Below are 17,731 nucleotides of genomic sequence, written 5' to 3'. Positions count from 1 at the left end.
TCTTTCCCAGCCTCACATGCTGTTTCCTGTCCGTCAGGAAGTCAGTGATCCACCGGCAGATGGGATCAGGCACATTCATCTGGGAAAGCTTGCCTCGGAGATGGTCTGGAAGGATGGTATTGAAGGCAGAGCTGAAGTCCACAAACAGGATCCTGGCGTAGGTTCCTGGGGAGTCCAGATGCTGCAGGATGAAGTGTAGGGCCATGTTGATGGCGTCATCTACAGACCTGTTGGCTCTGTATGCAAACTGCAGGGGGTCCAGGAGGGGGACCGTGAGGGTCTTGAGATAGGAGAGAACCAGGCGCTCAAAAGACTTCATGACCACAGATGTCAGAGCCACGGGTCTGTAGTCATTTAGTCCAGTGATCCTAGGTTTCTTGGGGACAGGGATTATGGTAGAGGACTTGAAGCAGGCAGGCACATGACATGCCTGCAGTGAGGAGTTGAAAATGCCAGAAAACACTGGGGCCAGCATGTTTGCACAGTGTCTGAGGGTGGCAGGAGACACACCGTCTGGGCCGGGAGCTTTTCGAGCATTCAGACTCTTAAACTGCTTCCTCACACCTTCTTCATGAATATGAAGAGTTGTGGTGGGAGGAGGTGGTGTGAAATCCTCTTTTGTGTGGGGTGAGGAGGGGGGTGTTGTAGGTGAAGTGTTTGAAGGTGGTGATGGCTCTATGGAGGGGGGAGAGGTGGGGGAATGAGTGTCCAAAGTGTCTCCATTGTTGGGGCCGTTGGAGGTGTGAAGGCTGCCTGATGGCTCGTCAAAACGGCAGTAAAAGTCGTCGAGGGTGTTGGCCAAGAGCAAGTCATCAGTGGAGTGGGGGGTTTTAGGCTTGTAATTGGTGATATTCCTAAAACCTTTCCACACAGAGGCCGAGTCATTCTCTGAGATCTGCTGCTGCATCTTCTCAGAGTGCTGATGTTTAGCAACGTCCACTTCTTTAGTGAACCTGTACTTGGCCTCTCTGTAGCAGACCCTGTCTCCGCTTCTGAACGCCTTTCTCTTTTCCAGCCACAGCTTTTTGAGTTTAGGAGTAAACCAGGGTTTGTCATTGTTATAACTCACCCTGGTGTGTGATGGCACAATGCTGTCCTCACAGGAGTGGATATAGGAGGTGACAGTGTCCGTAAACTCGTCCAAGCTGTTAGAAGCAGCCTTCATTGTGTCCCAGTCTGTAGACTCCAAACACGTGCGAAGCTCCTCCACAGCCTCGTTGCTCCACAGTTTTTTGGTCCTCACGACAGGTTTGGAGAGCTTCAGCTTCTGTCTGTACGCGGGGCTTAGGTGGATCATGACGTGGTCAGAAAGTCCGAGTGAAGCGCGGGGCACCGCACGATAGGCACCGCTGATCATGAAGTAACAGTGGTCTAATGTCCTCTCCTCTCTGGTCGGGCATTTAATATACTGCTTGGATTTGGGAAGTTCATGGCTCAGATTGGCTTTGTTAAAGTCCCCAAGAGCAATAATGAGAGAGTCCGGGAATGTCCGCTCCATGTGCAGTATCTGCTCCGCGAGTGCGCACTGAGCTGCCTGCGCATCCGCATCTGGCGGGATGTAAACAGCGGCCAGGATGAATGAAGCAAACTCCCGCGGAGAATAAAACAGTTTGCAGTGAATAAAAAGGTATTCCAGAGAGGTAGAGCAGTGCTGAGTAATCACTGTTACATCTGTGCACCAGCCACTATTAATGTAGAAGCAGACACCTCCACCTTTGGTCTTACCAGAGAGAGAGGCCTGCCGGTCCGCGCGCAGCAGATGAAAGCCCTCCAGCTTGAGCGCGCTGTCCGGGATGTCCTCACAGAGCCACGACTCCGTAAAACATAAGACACAGGAGGAGGCAAAGTCTCTGTTCATGCTTCTCATCAGGGCCAGCTCGTCTATTTTATTCCTGAGTGAGCGTACATTGGAAAGGAAGATCCCAGGAAGAGCAGTTCGCAGTCCACGTCTCCTCAGACGCACGAGTGCGCCGGCTCGCTTACCTCTCTTTCGGCGTCTCACTTTCCTGATCAGAGTCTGCAGTAAATCTGCCGCAGATGCGACAAATATTGGAAGTAAATCCACAGGTGTTGTAGTCCTGTAGTTAAGAAGCTCTTCTCTGGTGTAAGAATATCCAGAGGAGTGCCCAGACACAGAAGTTATGCACAAAAACAAAACAGAAGTAACGCACTGAAGCACCAGCTTTGCCTGGTGCAGCCTCTGCTTCAACTTCTGCCTCTGCCTCGTCTGGCCCAGCCTCTGCCTCTCCTTGTGCTGCAGGGGCCACGCCGTCTTCAGGTCCCCAACTGCCACCTCAGCGTCGCCGGCCACTTTCCAGGCCTTTGGTCGGACGTCATCGCCGTCGAGGGTGGCCCCCTGAACGAGGCCGTCACCGCCACAGCCTTTGGCGTGGTCGACCTCCGGACCTGTTCTTTCACTGCCGCCACTGCCTTCAGTGTGGTCGGCATCCGGACCTGTTCTTTCACTGCCGCCACTGCCTTCTGCGTGGCCGCTCCCCGGATTTGTTCCACCGGTGCTGCTACTGCTGCTTTTCGCGCGGTCGGCCCCCAGAACTGTTTGCCCGCCGCCGCCGTTGCCATCCGCACGGTCGGCCCCCGGAACTTTCCCGTGGAATCGTGTTGGATCTGGTTCTGTGTTGAACTGTTTTCTTGTTTATGAACTGCTCTGGACTCATGCTCCTTGTTTTCTGTGTTGTTCTTCCTTCAGCCCAAAGATCAAAGAATTGAGAATTTAACAAAACACATAGTAAGTGAAAAAGGTGAGTGAAGAAGAAAAGCTCTGTGCATCATGGGAAGCTCCCAGCAGCCTAGACCTATTGCAGTATAACTAACCCTCCAGTTTTGTGCACCCACATCCCTCTTACTTTAGAGTTTTCTGCCCACCATCTTTGGAACTCCCTTCCTTCTGAGATAAGAAACATCACTTCCCTCCCTCCTTTTAAGTCCACACTAAAAACTCACCTGTTCACATTAACCTATTCCGCATAAATTTTTCCATCCTGCTAGTTTAATTTATTTTATTTATTTGCTCAATGTTTTATTGTTATGTTTGTTGTCGTTGTTGTTGCTTGTGTACAGCGTCCTTGAGGGTTTTGAAATAAAATGTATTACTATTATTATTTTATTATTAACTCTGTAAAAACAGAAAGTTTTCAGCCTAATCTTAAAAGTAGAGACAGAGTCTGTCTCCCGAATTCAAACTGGGAGCTGGTTCCAAGTAAGCCTGCAGTGTGAGAGCGACATGCTCTATATGAGGATATTGCACTACGAGGTCTTTAATATAAGATGGGGCCTGATTATTTAGGACCTTGAAAATGAGTAGAAGGATTTTAAATTAACTTCAGGGTTTAACAGGGAGCCAATGAAGAGAAGCCAGTATGGGAGAAATATGCTCTCTTTCTAGTGCCTGTCAGAACCCTCACTGCAACATTTTGGATCAACTGAAGGGCTTTTCAGGAAACTTTTAGGTCATCCTGATCCAACCTTCTCTGGCCTAGAAGTAATCCATGCATGAACTAGTTTCTCAGCATCACTCTGTGAGGATGTTATGCTGTTGTACATGACAATAAAACATTATTGCAACTTTACACCTCTGATGAACAAAATGTCTTGACAACACATTCACTGTCTCTAAAGCAGAGTGCTTGCACTTCTTATTTTAACTGCATATGAACATTCACACTGACAATTGCAGGAAGTGAAAACACTTTATTTATATAGCACATTTAAATAAAACAGGCCTGCTGTATAACGGACAACTGAAATCATTTAAGCCATTGACAAACATTAAAAACATTAAAATACAAATATGAAAAATAAAAGCAATTTAACAATTAAGAAAAAATGAGAGCGATTTGGACATTGGCGTAACAATGCAAATCAGCCGTGGGAATGTTAATTTCTTTAGAGTAATCTACAGGGTGAGCCATTTATATGGATACATTGTAATAAAATGGGAAGTTTGGTGATATTAAAGTCCTGTTTGTGGCACATTAGTATATGTGAGGGGGCAAACTCCTCAAGATGGGTGATGACCATGGTGGCCATTTAGAAGTCGGCCATCTTGGATACAACTTTTTTCAATAGGAAGAGGGCCATGTGACACATCAAACTTATTGGTAATGTCACAAGAAAAACAATGATGTGCTTGGTTTCGACATAGCTTTATTCTTTCATGAGTTATTTACAAGTTTCAGACCACTCATAACATGTGTTCAATGTCCTGCCAATTGTGTTGGATTGTCAATGCAACCCTCTTCTCCCACTCTTCACACACTGATAGCAACAAGGGAAGCAAAACTCTACTATCAACAAGTATTTTTTAAGAGTAAGGGTACAGCCTCTTACTGGAACCATTTTTTATTCACCAGAAGGATGCCACACCTTTCCTCCCCATTGTGATACTTAAACCTCAACTGACTGTTTTGATCTTGTCTACATGCATTAAAAAAGTTGATTTAAACAACCAAAAGAAAAATGTGAAACTTTAATATGAAAGCAGTTAATGCTATTTCTGTATGTGGGTTTCATTTTATAGTGTTGTCAACACAGCAGTAAACGGGGTGGGCCGCTACACATGTTCAGATATCAAGGGAGAAAGCTATTCTTTTTGTCATACATACATACATACATACATACATACATACATACATACATACATACATACATACATTTACTCGATACTGGATACAATATTAAGTAACATTCATAAGTAGATCAGCAAGTGGAAAGCTTTTTCAAGGAGCACTCCCATTGAAATCAATAAGAACATCTGATATTTCTTATTATTGGTGAAGTCTTACTGTTGCATAGACTTTGTTCATTACCTGCAACATCTGTCTTGTTCCTATAAAACCAAACAATAGGTAGGCCAGGTTTCACTATAGCATTACTGGCTGCAGAGGCCTTGTGATTTCAGCTGCTCTCAGACCACACTGTGCTGTTTCTTCCTGTGAAGTGATAAGTAATTTCACTCAGGCCTCTCTTCCTCCCCCTTCAGACCATTTGACTCTCACTCTAAGTATGACAGCCATCAGGTTCCATACTTTCTGTTTACCACACATTTAATAAAAATAGGTAAATAATAGGTTCCTTTCGGATGAAAATCAGAGGAAAAACAACTGAAGAAACAACCATAAGAATGTAACTTTTGATAGATATATGGATTTTAGTAAAACATTTTTTGTTTGTTTTAGTAAATAACACTACAGAGCTAATATCTGTTGGCAATTTAATCAACATGAATTTCAGCCTCCCTCATGTCGTCTGACTCTTGTTGTTTTTGTGTGATTTGAACAGAGCTATAGCTCTCTCAATGAATAATTTGGAGCCATAAGTTTTTTAAAAAGTGGCTAATCCAGTCTGTTAAAGGCCAGTATATGGCAGCTTCCTTCATACAGTCATACGGGAAGACAGTCTTTGTAACAGGCAAAGCTAAAAGGGGCAGACAAAATAAACATTCAACAAGCAAAACTCACAAAAAAACCCAGGGAAAACAAGAGGCAGAGTATGACTTCATGCTGATTAAGCGCACTTATCAGGGCGCTGGGCAATGTGATTTTATTTTGTATTTTTGAGTTCGTATGATGTACTAGGATATTAAGTTCTCGTGTTATTCCTTAGTGTGTCTTGGGTTTTAGTTAATATTATCTTCCATGCTCCCTCGCTTGTGTCATTTTCCCGTTTCCTGTCTAATTCTCTCTTTTCCGCTATACTTTTAGTTATGTCCGTCCTTTGTCCCTCTTATCTGATCCCATGTTCCTCTCCTTGTGTTCCCAGTCTGCTATGTATTTCATGTCTGCGTGTTCCACATCCTATCGTCAAGCTCGTGTTGTCATTTCTACATCTCATTATGTTTCCTGTTTTATTTTCACAGTCTCGTTTTCCATTCTCAGTGGGATTAGTTTTGCTTCCCTTGTGGCATCATGTTTATTTGTGTCAGCTGTGTTTGCTATGTGTTTCCACTTCCCTCGTTACTCTTCTGTGTATTTATGTCTTCTGCCTCCCTTTGGGGTGGCTGTGGCTCAGGTGGTAGAGCAGATCAGCTATTGAGTGGAAGTTTGGTAGTTAAACACTTGGCTTCCCCAGTCTGCATGCCAAATATCCTTGGGCAAAATCTTAACTAAATACTGCTCTCCGATGTGGCCATCAGAGTGTGAATATTGGTTAGATTGCACTTGATTATAGAAGGAAGTGATTGGGTGAATGAAGCATGTTGGATACAGCACTTTGAGTACTCTGGCAGAGTAGAAAAAAGTGCTATATGAGAATCAGTCTATTTACCACTTTGTTCATTTTTGGGTCCCTTGTCCATCTTATCCTATTTCTTTCTAGTCAAAAACTACATTGTCAGGTTCATATTGTTGAACACACACACGCACGCACGCACGCACTCACACACACACACACACACACACACACACACACACACACACACACACACACACACACACACACTTACCTACACAATGCACAGACTGATACTCTTTATTCACATGAATACCTATGTAAGACGTCATATGTTAATAAACCTATGCATATTCATGTAACCTCAATAAAGAGCAGTGTTAGGAGGGAGCAGACGAGAGCAACTAAGGTCAAGCGAAGGAACAGCGCTCGTCCGGTTCTCTCCTTCATGCATGAGTAACACAATGAACTTTGCCTACTTGTGTCTTGCTTTGCTGTGTAGTAAAATTTTCTCGTTCCAGCGGTGGGGTTGTGCTAGACAGACCCATCATACATGTAAACTACAAAGACTACAACAGAATAAGTGAAAATTATTTTCTTTACAAATAACTCTCACTAAACTAACACAGCCAATCACTCAACATGTTTGTTCTCTTGGCTCATATTGACTTCATAGTCAATGATGTTTTTACTTTTTTAAGACCTTAACTTAACATTGCACTCAAAAACAAACAAATCCAAAAAAAAAAAAGTAAGTTCAAGGACCAAATTGCATTAGATTTCTTCACGTCAAGGTAGGGGTGACATGGAAGTGGCCCCCGGGTCACGAGTTTGAGACCCCTGCTTTAAATGAAACATTCAGGATGCCATTGTTTCGTCATTTATATCTGTAGAGACCTTGTTTCAGTTGTGTGTGACAAATCACAATACCTTTGTCTTTTTCTTTTCAGGAGAGAGCTGACATATCAGGACAAAATAATAATCATAACAAAAACATCATTGTACACACAGAGAACGCACTTTATCTGCCAACATAATAAACAACGTGAGTTTCCACTTTTCTCTCTATTGCAGGCCTTCTGCTTCTTGTTTTGGCAAGAAGCCACAATGCTGCAGAGTCCAGGTGAAGAGAGCCCTCATCCTGCAAATGAACAGTTTAGAGTCACATACAAAAACAAAAGCAAAAAAAGAGACTGTCATTGCACCCATCTTATTCCTGACAGTCTGGTGCCTTGTAAACAGATAATTTTGGACTTTTAAAAAGCCATGACTGAGTGCACATCTGAGTGATACTGCTGAACAAGTACAAAATTGCTTTCCTTGAGTGTCATCTACTTAAATCAGAGATATCAGAGAAAAATCTGATGAAGCTCTAAAAAGAGTAGAAGAAATCTAACATCAAATAGGATAAGACAGCTTTGCTGGCAATACACGGTTAATGTTGCAAAATCATACTTTATATATATATATATATTTCTTTTTTTTTGAAATTACTCCTTTTTTCTATCATAAAGGCTATCACAGTTATAATTTACCTGTAACACAGCTTTTGAGTAACAAAAAATGTGCTCCATCTTGGTTCTTTCAAGATGCAGCTCGTTCTTTGAGGCTAAAACACAAAGTAAAAAGTTAGAAGTTTGTACATGATTGTTACAGATATATGAGGATGTTTAATAAATCACTTGTTTCTGTACCTGCATGAAGCTGCCTGACTTTTATAGCCAAAGCAGCAGAAGTTATCATGAAGAAAACAGCCATGCTGATAAACATCACAGTGCCAGCTTTTGTATTTCCATTACACTCTTCTGCAGTAAAGATTGAAAAGGTATTTAAATGGTGTTAGAAAGTTACCCTAGCACGCCAAACTGTTTAAGTGGATGTTTATCAAATGCAAATACAAGACCAATCAGACCAGGAGTGACATATTTAGCCGCAAGTTCTCCTTAAATTGCTGGCAGTCTAAGTGGTGTCCAAAGTGGTGTTTCCTGAAAACCCTCTCCTGTCTGATCATTTCCTGATAACATTTACATTTACAATAATGGATTACACAGCAGTGGAGAGTAGACTTTATCAAAGTAGATGTCTTTCTGAAAGCAAAGACATCTTAACTCAGTTTAAAAATATAATCCACCCACTGTTATCATCCTCAATGCCCTGTACCAACACAGAGCAGAGCAGCTACCTGAACGCTACTCCAAAACAAAGGTTATTATCGTTAACGAAAACTAACGAAATAACGAAAACTAGAAGTGAAAAAACATTTTCGTTAACGGAAATAAAAATAAAAACAAAAAAAGGAAAACTAACTAAAACTGTAATGAGTGTTCACAAAACTAACTAAAATTAACTGAATTTATAGCAAAAATGTGTTTAGCTTTCGTAGATGTGCGTGTCATACAATAGTCAAGGGTGAAAATGAAGTTTAGTTTCCAGATTTTTTTCTTGCTGTGTCTCATTATGGCAGCAGGTGGCCAGTACGTTAGTCGAGTCGTCTGTGTTGCTGCGTCCACGCGCAGAATCATGTCAGGAAAAGTCGGGAGAAAGCGCCAGAGTCCAGTTTGGGATTACTTTGAATATGACTGTGTTTTGGATAAAGCAAGTGTCTTGTAGTGGAAAGAGACAAATTATGAGGGACATTTCTAAAGGGAAAAAAATCCCACAAACCTTAAAGTGCACTTGAAAAGCTCACACAAGAAGGCTAACCTAGCCTACCTTGAGAAGGGAGCACACTCAACCCTCATCCCCAGAAAACAGAAGCTAACCCCAGGCAAGGCAGCGTGATGCATCCCGAGACAACAGGACTGGGATATCTACACAACTGTGGGAGTCAATTGCCTTCAAAAAGTTTATCAATTCACTTAAACCAAAATTACGAACACCCGGTGCTGCAAGAGTTAATAGTCTCATTGGGGCCAAGATATACATTTTATAGTTGCCTGGTATCAATGGTTGTTCATCTGCCTTATTTATTTATTTAATTAAAGAACCCATAGGTGGAAATGTGAGTTGTCTGTCTCTGCGTGTTAGCCCTGCGACAAACAGGCGACCTGTCCAGGGTGCAGGGTATGGTAGCTGGAATAGCAACATACCCAAGGATAAGCAGAAGAGCATGACTGATATGATGAAACTGGGATTTTGTTACACATAATTATTGCAAACACAACTAAAACTATAACTGAAACTATTTAAAACTAAACTGAAAATAAGGATTTTCAAAAAAATAAAAACTAAACTAGCAAACAATTGGTAAAAACTAATTAAAACTGATATAAAATTGAAAATCTGAAGTCATAACTAAATAAAAATAAAAACTAATGAAAATTGCAAAACTATTAAAACCCTGCTCCAAACGAGGTCGATTATCTTGTTAATAATGTTACCTCCCTACTACGTACAACTCTGGATACTGTAGCTCCTGTGAAAACTAAGGCCTCAAATCAGAAGTACCTGACTCCGTGGTGTAATTCTCAAACACGTACCCTAAAGCAGATGACTGGTAAGCTGGAGAGGAAATGGCGTGTCACACATTTAGAGGATCATCATTTAGCCTGGAGAAATAGTTTGCTGCTTTATAAGAAAGCCCCCCGCAAAGCCAGAACATGTTACTATTCGTCACTGATTGAAGAAAATAAGAACAACCCCAGGTTTCTCTTCAGCACTGTAGCCAGGCTGACAAAAAGTCAGGGCTCTTTTGAGCCAACCATCCCTTTAACGTTAACTAGTAATGACTTCATGAACTTCTTCACAAATAAAATTTTAATCATTAGAGAAAAAATTACCCATAATCATCTCACAGATGTAACATTATCTACAGCTACTCTTAGTACCATTGATGTTAAGTTAGACTCTTTTTCTCCAATTGATCTTTCTGAGTTAACTTCTTTTAGACCGCATTCCTACAAAACTGCTCAAAGAAGAAGAAAGAAGAACCTTCCTTTCATATCAAAAATCCTTGAAAGAGTAGTTGTCAAACAGCTAACAGATCATCTGCAGAGGAATGGTTTATTTGAAGAGTTTCAGTCAGGTTTCAGAGCTCATCACAGCACAGAAACAGCTTTAGTGAAGGTTACAAATGATCTTCTTATGGCCTCTGACAGTGGACTCATCTCTGTGCTTGTTCTGCTAGACCTCAGTGCAGCGTTCGATACTGTTGACCATAATATCCTATTAGAGCGATTAGAACATGATGTAGGTATTACAGGTACTGCGCTGCAGTGGTTTGTATCATATCTATCTAATAGACTCCAATTTGTACATGTAAATGGAGAGTCCTCTTCACACACTAAGGTCAATTATGGTGTTCCACAGGGTTCGGTGCTAGGACCAATTCTGCTTACATTATACATGCTTTCCCTAGGCATTATCATTAGAAAACATAGCAAATATTTTCACTGCTATGCAGATGGCACCCAACTCTATCTATCTATGAAGCTAGATAACACGTTCTTTAATTCAGATAAAACTGAGGTTATTTTACTCGGCCTTGAAAATCTTAGAAATATGGTATCTAACCAGATTCTTACTCTGGATGGCATTACCTTGGCCTCCAGTAACACTGTGAGGAAACTTGGAGTAATTTTTGACCAGGACATGTCCTTCAATGCACATATTAAACAAATATGTAGGACTGCCTTCTCCATTTGCACAACATCTCTAAAATTAGAAATATTCTGTCTCAGAGTGATGCGGAAAAACTAGTTCATAGATTTGTTATTTCTAGGCTGGACTACTGTAATTGATTATTATCAGGATGTTCTAAAAACTTGCTGTAAAGCCTTCAATTAATCCAAAATGCTGCAGTAAGAGTACTGACAGGGACTAGAAAGAGAGAGCAGATTTCTCCTGTATTGGCCTCCCTTCATTGCTCACTGGTAAATCCAGAATTGAATTCAAAATCCTGCTCCTCACATAATAACATACTCATAAATATCTTAATGACCTTATGTACCACATCACCCTAATAGCGCATTCTTTCCTTTTTGCTAAAGCATATACTTAGGGCTGGACCAGGTGACCCTGAATCCTCCTTTAGTTATGCTGCAATAGGCATAGGCTGCTGGGGGATTCCCATGATGCATTGAGATTTTCCTTTTCAGTCAACTTTCTCACTCACTGTGTGTCAATCCGGTCTTTAAGTCCGATGACATTAGCCGTGCCTGGGCTCAAACTCTGCTGCAGGTCCCTAACTGTGGCATCACTGAGAGTTAAAAACTGTCTAAATCCTTTCATCTGTAATAAAATGATCACCATTGCTGCTCTAAGTTTAACATCCAGGCATCCACGAAAACGGAGTTTAAGAAATTTAGCAGAGTTAGAAGTTAGCAGGAAGTTAACTTGCTACTTTGCATCTACGTGATTGCTAGCGACACAGCTATGTTAGCATAATATAAACAGTGAAGCTGGAGGATGAACGCTAACTTTTTTCCACTCAATAAAAGTTAAGGTGAGGATTCCCAAAGGTTCAGGACAAATGTAATCGCATGTCAGGATGCTGTAAACGGACTGAACTTCAATTGGAAGAACAACTGAGATAATCCATGAACAATATGAGCTTAGTTATCAATACACTGCTGCATGGGCTAAGCTGTAGTTATATTGTAAGGTTTTAAAAAATGAGCTTTAAAATGATTAGCGATAATAAAAAACGAGAGGGCCTGCCAGTGATCACTGACTGCTTTCAGGGGCTTGTTGAGATTAAGTAGAACAACAAATAAAGCATTAAAACATGCAAAGAACACAAAAGCCTTATTAAACGTGGAGTCGTTTGGGCCCGGAAGCAGGATTCATCACGTCATCACTTAAAGACCAGATAGACCTCTCTGCATTGAATCATGCTTGATATTAATCTCTATCTCTCTTCCACAGCATGTCCTCTGTACTGTCTTCCTTCTCTCATCCCCAACCGATCGCAGCAGATGGCCCCGCCCCTCCCTGAGCCTGGTTCTGCAGGAGGTTTCTTCCTGTTAAAAGGGAGTTTTTCCTTCCTACTGTTGCCAAAGTGCTTGCTCATAGGGAGTCATTTGATTGTTGGGATTTTCTCTGTATGTTTTATTATAGGGTCTACCTTACAATATAAAGCGCCTTGAGGTGACTGTTGTTGTGATTTGGCTATATAAATAAAATTGATTTGAAAAATGTAATTGATTTGAGTAGTTACGATTATGTATTTCAGTTGCACATAAAAGTTTCATACATTTGGATTTGATAGTTAAAAAAAAGATGTAATACACTTGGTCAATCAAAAATTAAAAATGAAGTAACCTAAATTGATGTTAAATATTTTTACACAGCAAATGTATTTAAAACAAAATATGTGGGTTTATTTGCTAGATTATTGCTGTGTTTTAAAACATAAAAAACAGATGCTTACTTTATCTTTAAATGGCAAATATACAACACATTGAGTTACACTGTTACACTGTTACACTCTTTATGTTAAAATCATATAATCCAAATTTGATAGTCTAATATAAGATTTTAGATACGCTGACCTGTACAATAACTGTTGATAATAAAATATAACTTAATAAGTAACAAAACTTAAATAGTGCTGAACTAAATCTAGTGAACTACTGTTTAATGTATCGGTCTCCTTGAAATAATATTGACATGGGATTAATTAATTAAAGAAAGTCACTACACAGGCAATAACAGATATAAGATCTTGACTAACCGAGCCTGATTATAAGAGTAACTTAATTAGCTTTAAGCTACATCGAGACAGGCCATCAGATCCATAATAATATTTACTTATATGGAAAGAAGATTATAAATAAATACACTGAAAGACATGGAATTACATCACCCCAGTTCTGCATGCTTAAAACTTATTTTAAGCGTACTCGCTCTTAACAGATCTTTTGCCCAGGACTCTGGAATGACCTGTCTGACATACAGCTCACAGAGTCCATTCATTCGCTTCCGCTTATCCTTTTTAGGGTCGCGGGGGGCACTGGAGCCTATCCCAGCTGTTATATGGTGAGAGGCGGGGTACACCCTGGACAGGTCGTCAGTCTGTCGCAGGGCCAAGAAAGACCCCGGCCTGATGGAGGAATATGGCCTGTAAATGGCCTGTATTTATATAGCGCTTTACTAGTCCCTAAGGACCCCAAAGCGCTTTACATATCCAGTCATCCACCCATTCACACACACATTCACACACTGGTGATGGCAAGGTACATTGTAGCCACAGCCACCCTGGGGCGCACTGACAGAGGCGAGGCTGCCGGACACTGGCGCCACCGGGCCCTCTGACCACCACCAGTAGGCAACGGGTGAAGTGTCTTGCCCAAGGACACAACGACCGAGACTGTCCGAGCCGGGGCTCGAACCGGCAACCTTCCGATTACAAGGCGAACTCCCAACTCTTGAGCCACGATCGCCCCAATAGATACGTCCTGAATAGAACTCAGGACCTTCTTGCTCTGCGGCAACAGTGCTAACCACCGTGCCACTGTGCTGCCCAGCTCACAGAGTCATCTGTGCATTTTCTAAATACTTGTCATTACATGACATATAGTGAAGGAGTGAAGGAGGAGATGAAAGCAGCACAGCGGGAGGTGAAACGCTGCCTGAGGGAAGCAAAGGACACCTACAGGAGGAAGGTGGAACAGAAGTTGGAGAGGAACAATATGAGGGAGGTCTGGAATGGTGTGAAAACCATCACAGGCCACAACACCAAGAAAAGCACAGTGGGGGGGACTGTGGAGAAGGCAAACGAACTCAACAACTTCTTCAACAGGTTTGACCAGCCCACAACCCCCCCACCCTCACCCTCACCTTCACTACAGAGTCCAATCCCCACTCTCCTACCTCCCTCGCTTCCCCCCCTTCCTGACACCATGACACCCCCCTCCTCCAATCCCTCTCTCAGCAGCAAGACATCTCCCCCCCTCCCCTCCTCCCAAACATCTCCCAGTGTCACAGTGGATCAGGTCAGGAGACAACTGAGGAAGCTTCGCCCCAGAAAGGCAGCAGGCCCAGACAAGGTGTGTCCTAGGATGCTAAAGGCGTGTGCTGCTGAACTTGGGGAGCCGCTACAACGAGTCTTCAACCTCAGTCTGCGACTGGGGACAGTGCCCGCCCTATGGAAGACATCCTGCATCGTCCCGGTCCCCAAAAAGAACCGGCCCAATGAGCTGAATGACTTCCGACCGGTGGCACTGACGTCACATCTTATGAAGACTCTAGAGCGGCTCTTCCTCAACCTCCTCCGACCACAGGTACAACATGCCCAGGACCCACTACAGTTTGCATACAAGGCGGGTGTCGGAGTGGAGGATGCCATCCTGTACCTCCTACACAGAGCCCACTCACACCTGGATGGGGGAAAAGGCACGGTCAGGATCCTGTTTCTTGACTTTTCCAGTGCCTTTAATACCATCCGGCCCTGTATGCTTCAAGAAAAACTGAACAGGATGGAGGTGGACCCCTGCCTGGTGGCTTGGATCTCCGACTACCTCACCGACAGACCACAGTACGCCAGGCTGAAGGACATCACGTCTGACACAGTGGTCAGCAGCACAGGAGCACCACAGGGAACTGTGCTGTCCCCTCTTCTCTTCACCCTGTACACCTCTGACTTCTGCTACAACTCTGAATTATGCCACATTCAGAAGTTTGCAGACGACACAGCCATCATGGGGTGTATCTGGGATGATCAGGAAGAGGAGTACAGAAGTCTGGTGAGGAACTTTGTCGCATGGAGTCACACAAACCACCTGCAACTCAACACCTCAAAGACTAAGGAACTGGTTGTGGACTTCGGGAGGTCTAGAGCAGGTCCACTGCCGGTTCAGATAGAGGGGGAGGAGGTGGAGGTGTTCAACAAGTACAAGTACCTCGGGCTGTGGGTGGACAATAAACTGGACTGGTCATGCAACACAGAGCACCTGTATAAAAAAGCACAAAGCCGACTGTACTTCCTCAGGAGGCTGAGGTCTTTTAACATCTGCAGGAAGCTCCTGAGGATGTTTTACCAGTCGGTGGTTGCTGGAGTACTTTTCTATGCTGTTGTGTGCTGGGGGAGCAGCACAGCAAAGAAGGACTCATCCAGGCTGGAGAAACTGATCAGGAGGGCTAGCTCTGTGGTAGGCATGAAGCTGGACACTCTGGTGACAGTGGCAGAGAAAAGGACATTAAAGAAACTGCTGGACATTATGAACAATGCTGGGCATCCTCTGCACACGGCCATTAACAACCAGAAGAGTCTGTTCAGTGACAGGTTGCTTCTCCCAAAGACAAGAACTAACAGACTTAAAAACTCCTTTGTCCCACACGCCATCAGACTGTTTAACTCCTCTCTGGAGGGGAGAGGGAGGGGAAACAGGAGGACAAAGGAGGGGGGAACAACTAAGCTGTAGTGCCTCTTCACCTCACTGCAATACCTTTTGTGCAATACTTTTGTAAATAGTCAACAGTGCAATAGACCTCAATACTTGAAATGTGCAATTCACTTGTATTTTTATTTTTATTTTTATTTATTTATTTTTAATTCCTATTTATTCTATTTATCCCCTTCGTATATTTTATTTATATTGTCTCTGTATTTATATATATGTGTGTGTGTGTGTGTATATATATATATAATATTCTGTAACTGTAACTTCTGTCGGTGCTGTGCTTTTTTGGAAATCGAATTTCCCAGAGGAACCCACCCGAGGGATTAATAAAGTTCTATCTTATCTTATCTTATCTTATCTTATATCTGTTATACTATTTTATTCTCTGTTATAGAGGCTAAGACCACAGTTGAAGCCACGGTGGTGTTCATTGGTGGGGTTGACGCAATGCCACTGTTATGAATGAAACTTGTAACCAAGTCCAATAACTCCAGCCATACTTATCTTGTCCATTTAACATCTGTATGGTATTCCATCAGTTGCATTTGTTTTTGAACACAGTTCTCTTTATCCAAAAACATTTATCACAACAGAACGACAGTCACAAACTGGTTCTTCTTCCGACCAATAACACCTGGCGCCAATTACGTATGTGTACCTTAAATATATTCCCATAAACACACCATACTGTAAAACACATTAACACCTAGCAGCGCATATAAGGTAACAACACAAAAGTGGCTCCTACATCAGTTTTCTTGTTTCAGTTGTCTTGTTCAATATTCATTAAATATTTTATGTTTTATTTTCAAAGGTCATATATAAATACATTTTACTAGATCCTTTTTTTACTCATCCATGTATGTGTTACTATGAATGTGTTTCTAATTTTTACTTCTTTGAAATTTGAGGAAATAAAGTGCAAAGGCATATTAATCCACTTGTATTACTTTAGGAATGAAAATTATGCTACAAAACAGGTCACAGTTTACTAGAGTAAAGTGACAAAAGAAAAACATTTTAGAGAGATAAAATTAACCATACCTTGACTACTGAGTTTCACTTCATCATTGGGTTCACCATTTCCTGTAGGCATGGTATAACTTTATACATAACAATTTGATGATAAATCATGTGCAAGAAATAAGCCTTTACCCCACAAGCTTACCTTGAATTCTTAACTCTACTGCATCCGAAATAACTGTGTGTTTATTTGTGTAAAATCCACAGAAATACAGCCCAACATCAGATAAATTCACTTGCTTGATTTGAAGAAAGACAAAGGTGATGTTGGAACTCATAATAAATTTTCCATTTTGAAATCCATCGCAGAACGATGCTGAGCCACGAGATTCAAACATAGAAGAGACACAAGTGGGCTTAGTTTGGTTGACCACTTTAAACCAGTCTGCCTGTGTTTGATGCTTGGAGATGTTGGTGCACTGCAGTGTCACTTCTTCACCGGGCTGGACCTCCACAGTCTGAAACCCAGAACCTGAGACAGAGATCCAGCCTGAAACAAACACCACAGACAAATTAGTATTAAATTAACTGTAATCATTTTCACAGGGTTCCAAAAATATTTAAATTCTGGTAGGATCCAAATCTTGGACTGAGAAACATTAGATGCCAGTACTTACAGTGAATACAGAAAAACAACGCTGTTATAACGGTGAAGCTCCCCATTGTGTGCTTAATCCAGTTGCTACTCGGACATTTAGTAAACCACACAGCTATTACAAAGGCTTTTAGAGGGCGAGGTGTTTCTAGTTTTTCATCCTGTCAGTGACCTGTTAACACATTGCAGTACCTTGGCTTAAAAATCGTCAAGCCACTTCCTCTTGGTGGTGACGTGCTATTGGATCACAGCGTTGTCACATCACTTCCTTTGCTAGTGGTGTTTTTTCTAATCTGTATAGCGCATTTAGTTACAAACCTTTACATAACAATTTAGTAACAATGTTTATTTACTCCTTGGCCTCCTTTATTAATAAAGATACCTATAATAAATTTAGCTTGGTTGTACCTTTGGAGATCACACTCAGTTAACTGAAGACCCAGATCTGCACCCTTGACAACCCTGTAACCAGCCAGGCCCCTGTGATATGTGCAGGTGAAGGAAGCTAAGCCACTGTTAGGTATTCTCCACCAGATTATGTGTGGGCCTGGACCTTCTCTCTGTATGTTGCTGAATTGTTGTTGAT

The 17,731-nt window shown here is 42.0% G+C and overlaps 1 protein-coding gene across 1 annotated transcript; it reads right to left on the bottom strand.

The window, feature by feature from the left end:
- Positions 1–7,050: 7,050 nt before the first annotated feature.
- LOC146715265 (uncharacterized) lies at positions 7,051–17,303 on the bottom strand. Its single transcript, XM_085451677.1, has 6 exons — positions 17,168–17,303; positions 16,696–17,040; positions 16,572–16,613; positions 7,881–7,991; positions 7,722–7,795; positions 7,051–7,327 (listed from the first exon to the last, which is right to left on the bottom strand). The coding sequence occupies exons 1-6, from the start codon at positions 17,211–17,213 to the stop codon at positions 7,208–7,210; spliced, it is 738 nt and encodes a 245-aa protein (XP_085307803.1). The 5' UTR covers positions 17,214–17,303; the 3' UTR covers positions 7,051–7,207.
- Positions 17,304–17,731: the final 428 nt, after the last annotated feature.

This window comes from Copadichromis virginalis, linkage group LG3 (assembly GCF_057382275.1).
Source record: "Copadichromis virginalis isolate Kocher_CV1m ecotype Utaka linkage group LG3, C_Virginalis_male_GT1.1, whole genome shotgun sequence".
NCBI classification, from domain to species: Eukaryota; Metazoa; Chordata; class Actinopteri; order Cichliformes; family Cichlidae; genus Copadichromis; species Copadichromis virginalis.
Note: the sequence above shows the minus strand (reverse complement) of the source record. Positions and strands in the feature narration are given on the sequence as shown.

Coding starts and splice junctions, on each gene's coding strand:
- LOC146715265 (XM_085451677.1), bottom strand. CDS start 17,213: ATGGGGAGCTTCACCGTTATAACAGCGTTGTTTTTCTGTATTCACT. Junction 17,041..17,167: donor GTTGTTTTTCTGTATTCACT/GTAAGTACTGGC, acceptor TGTTTGTTTCAG/GCTGGATCTCTGTCTCAGGT. Junction 16,614..16,695: donor AGTAGAGTTAAGAATTCAAG/GTAAGCTTGTGG, acceptor CCATGCCTACAG/GAAATGGTGAACCCAATGAT.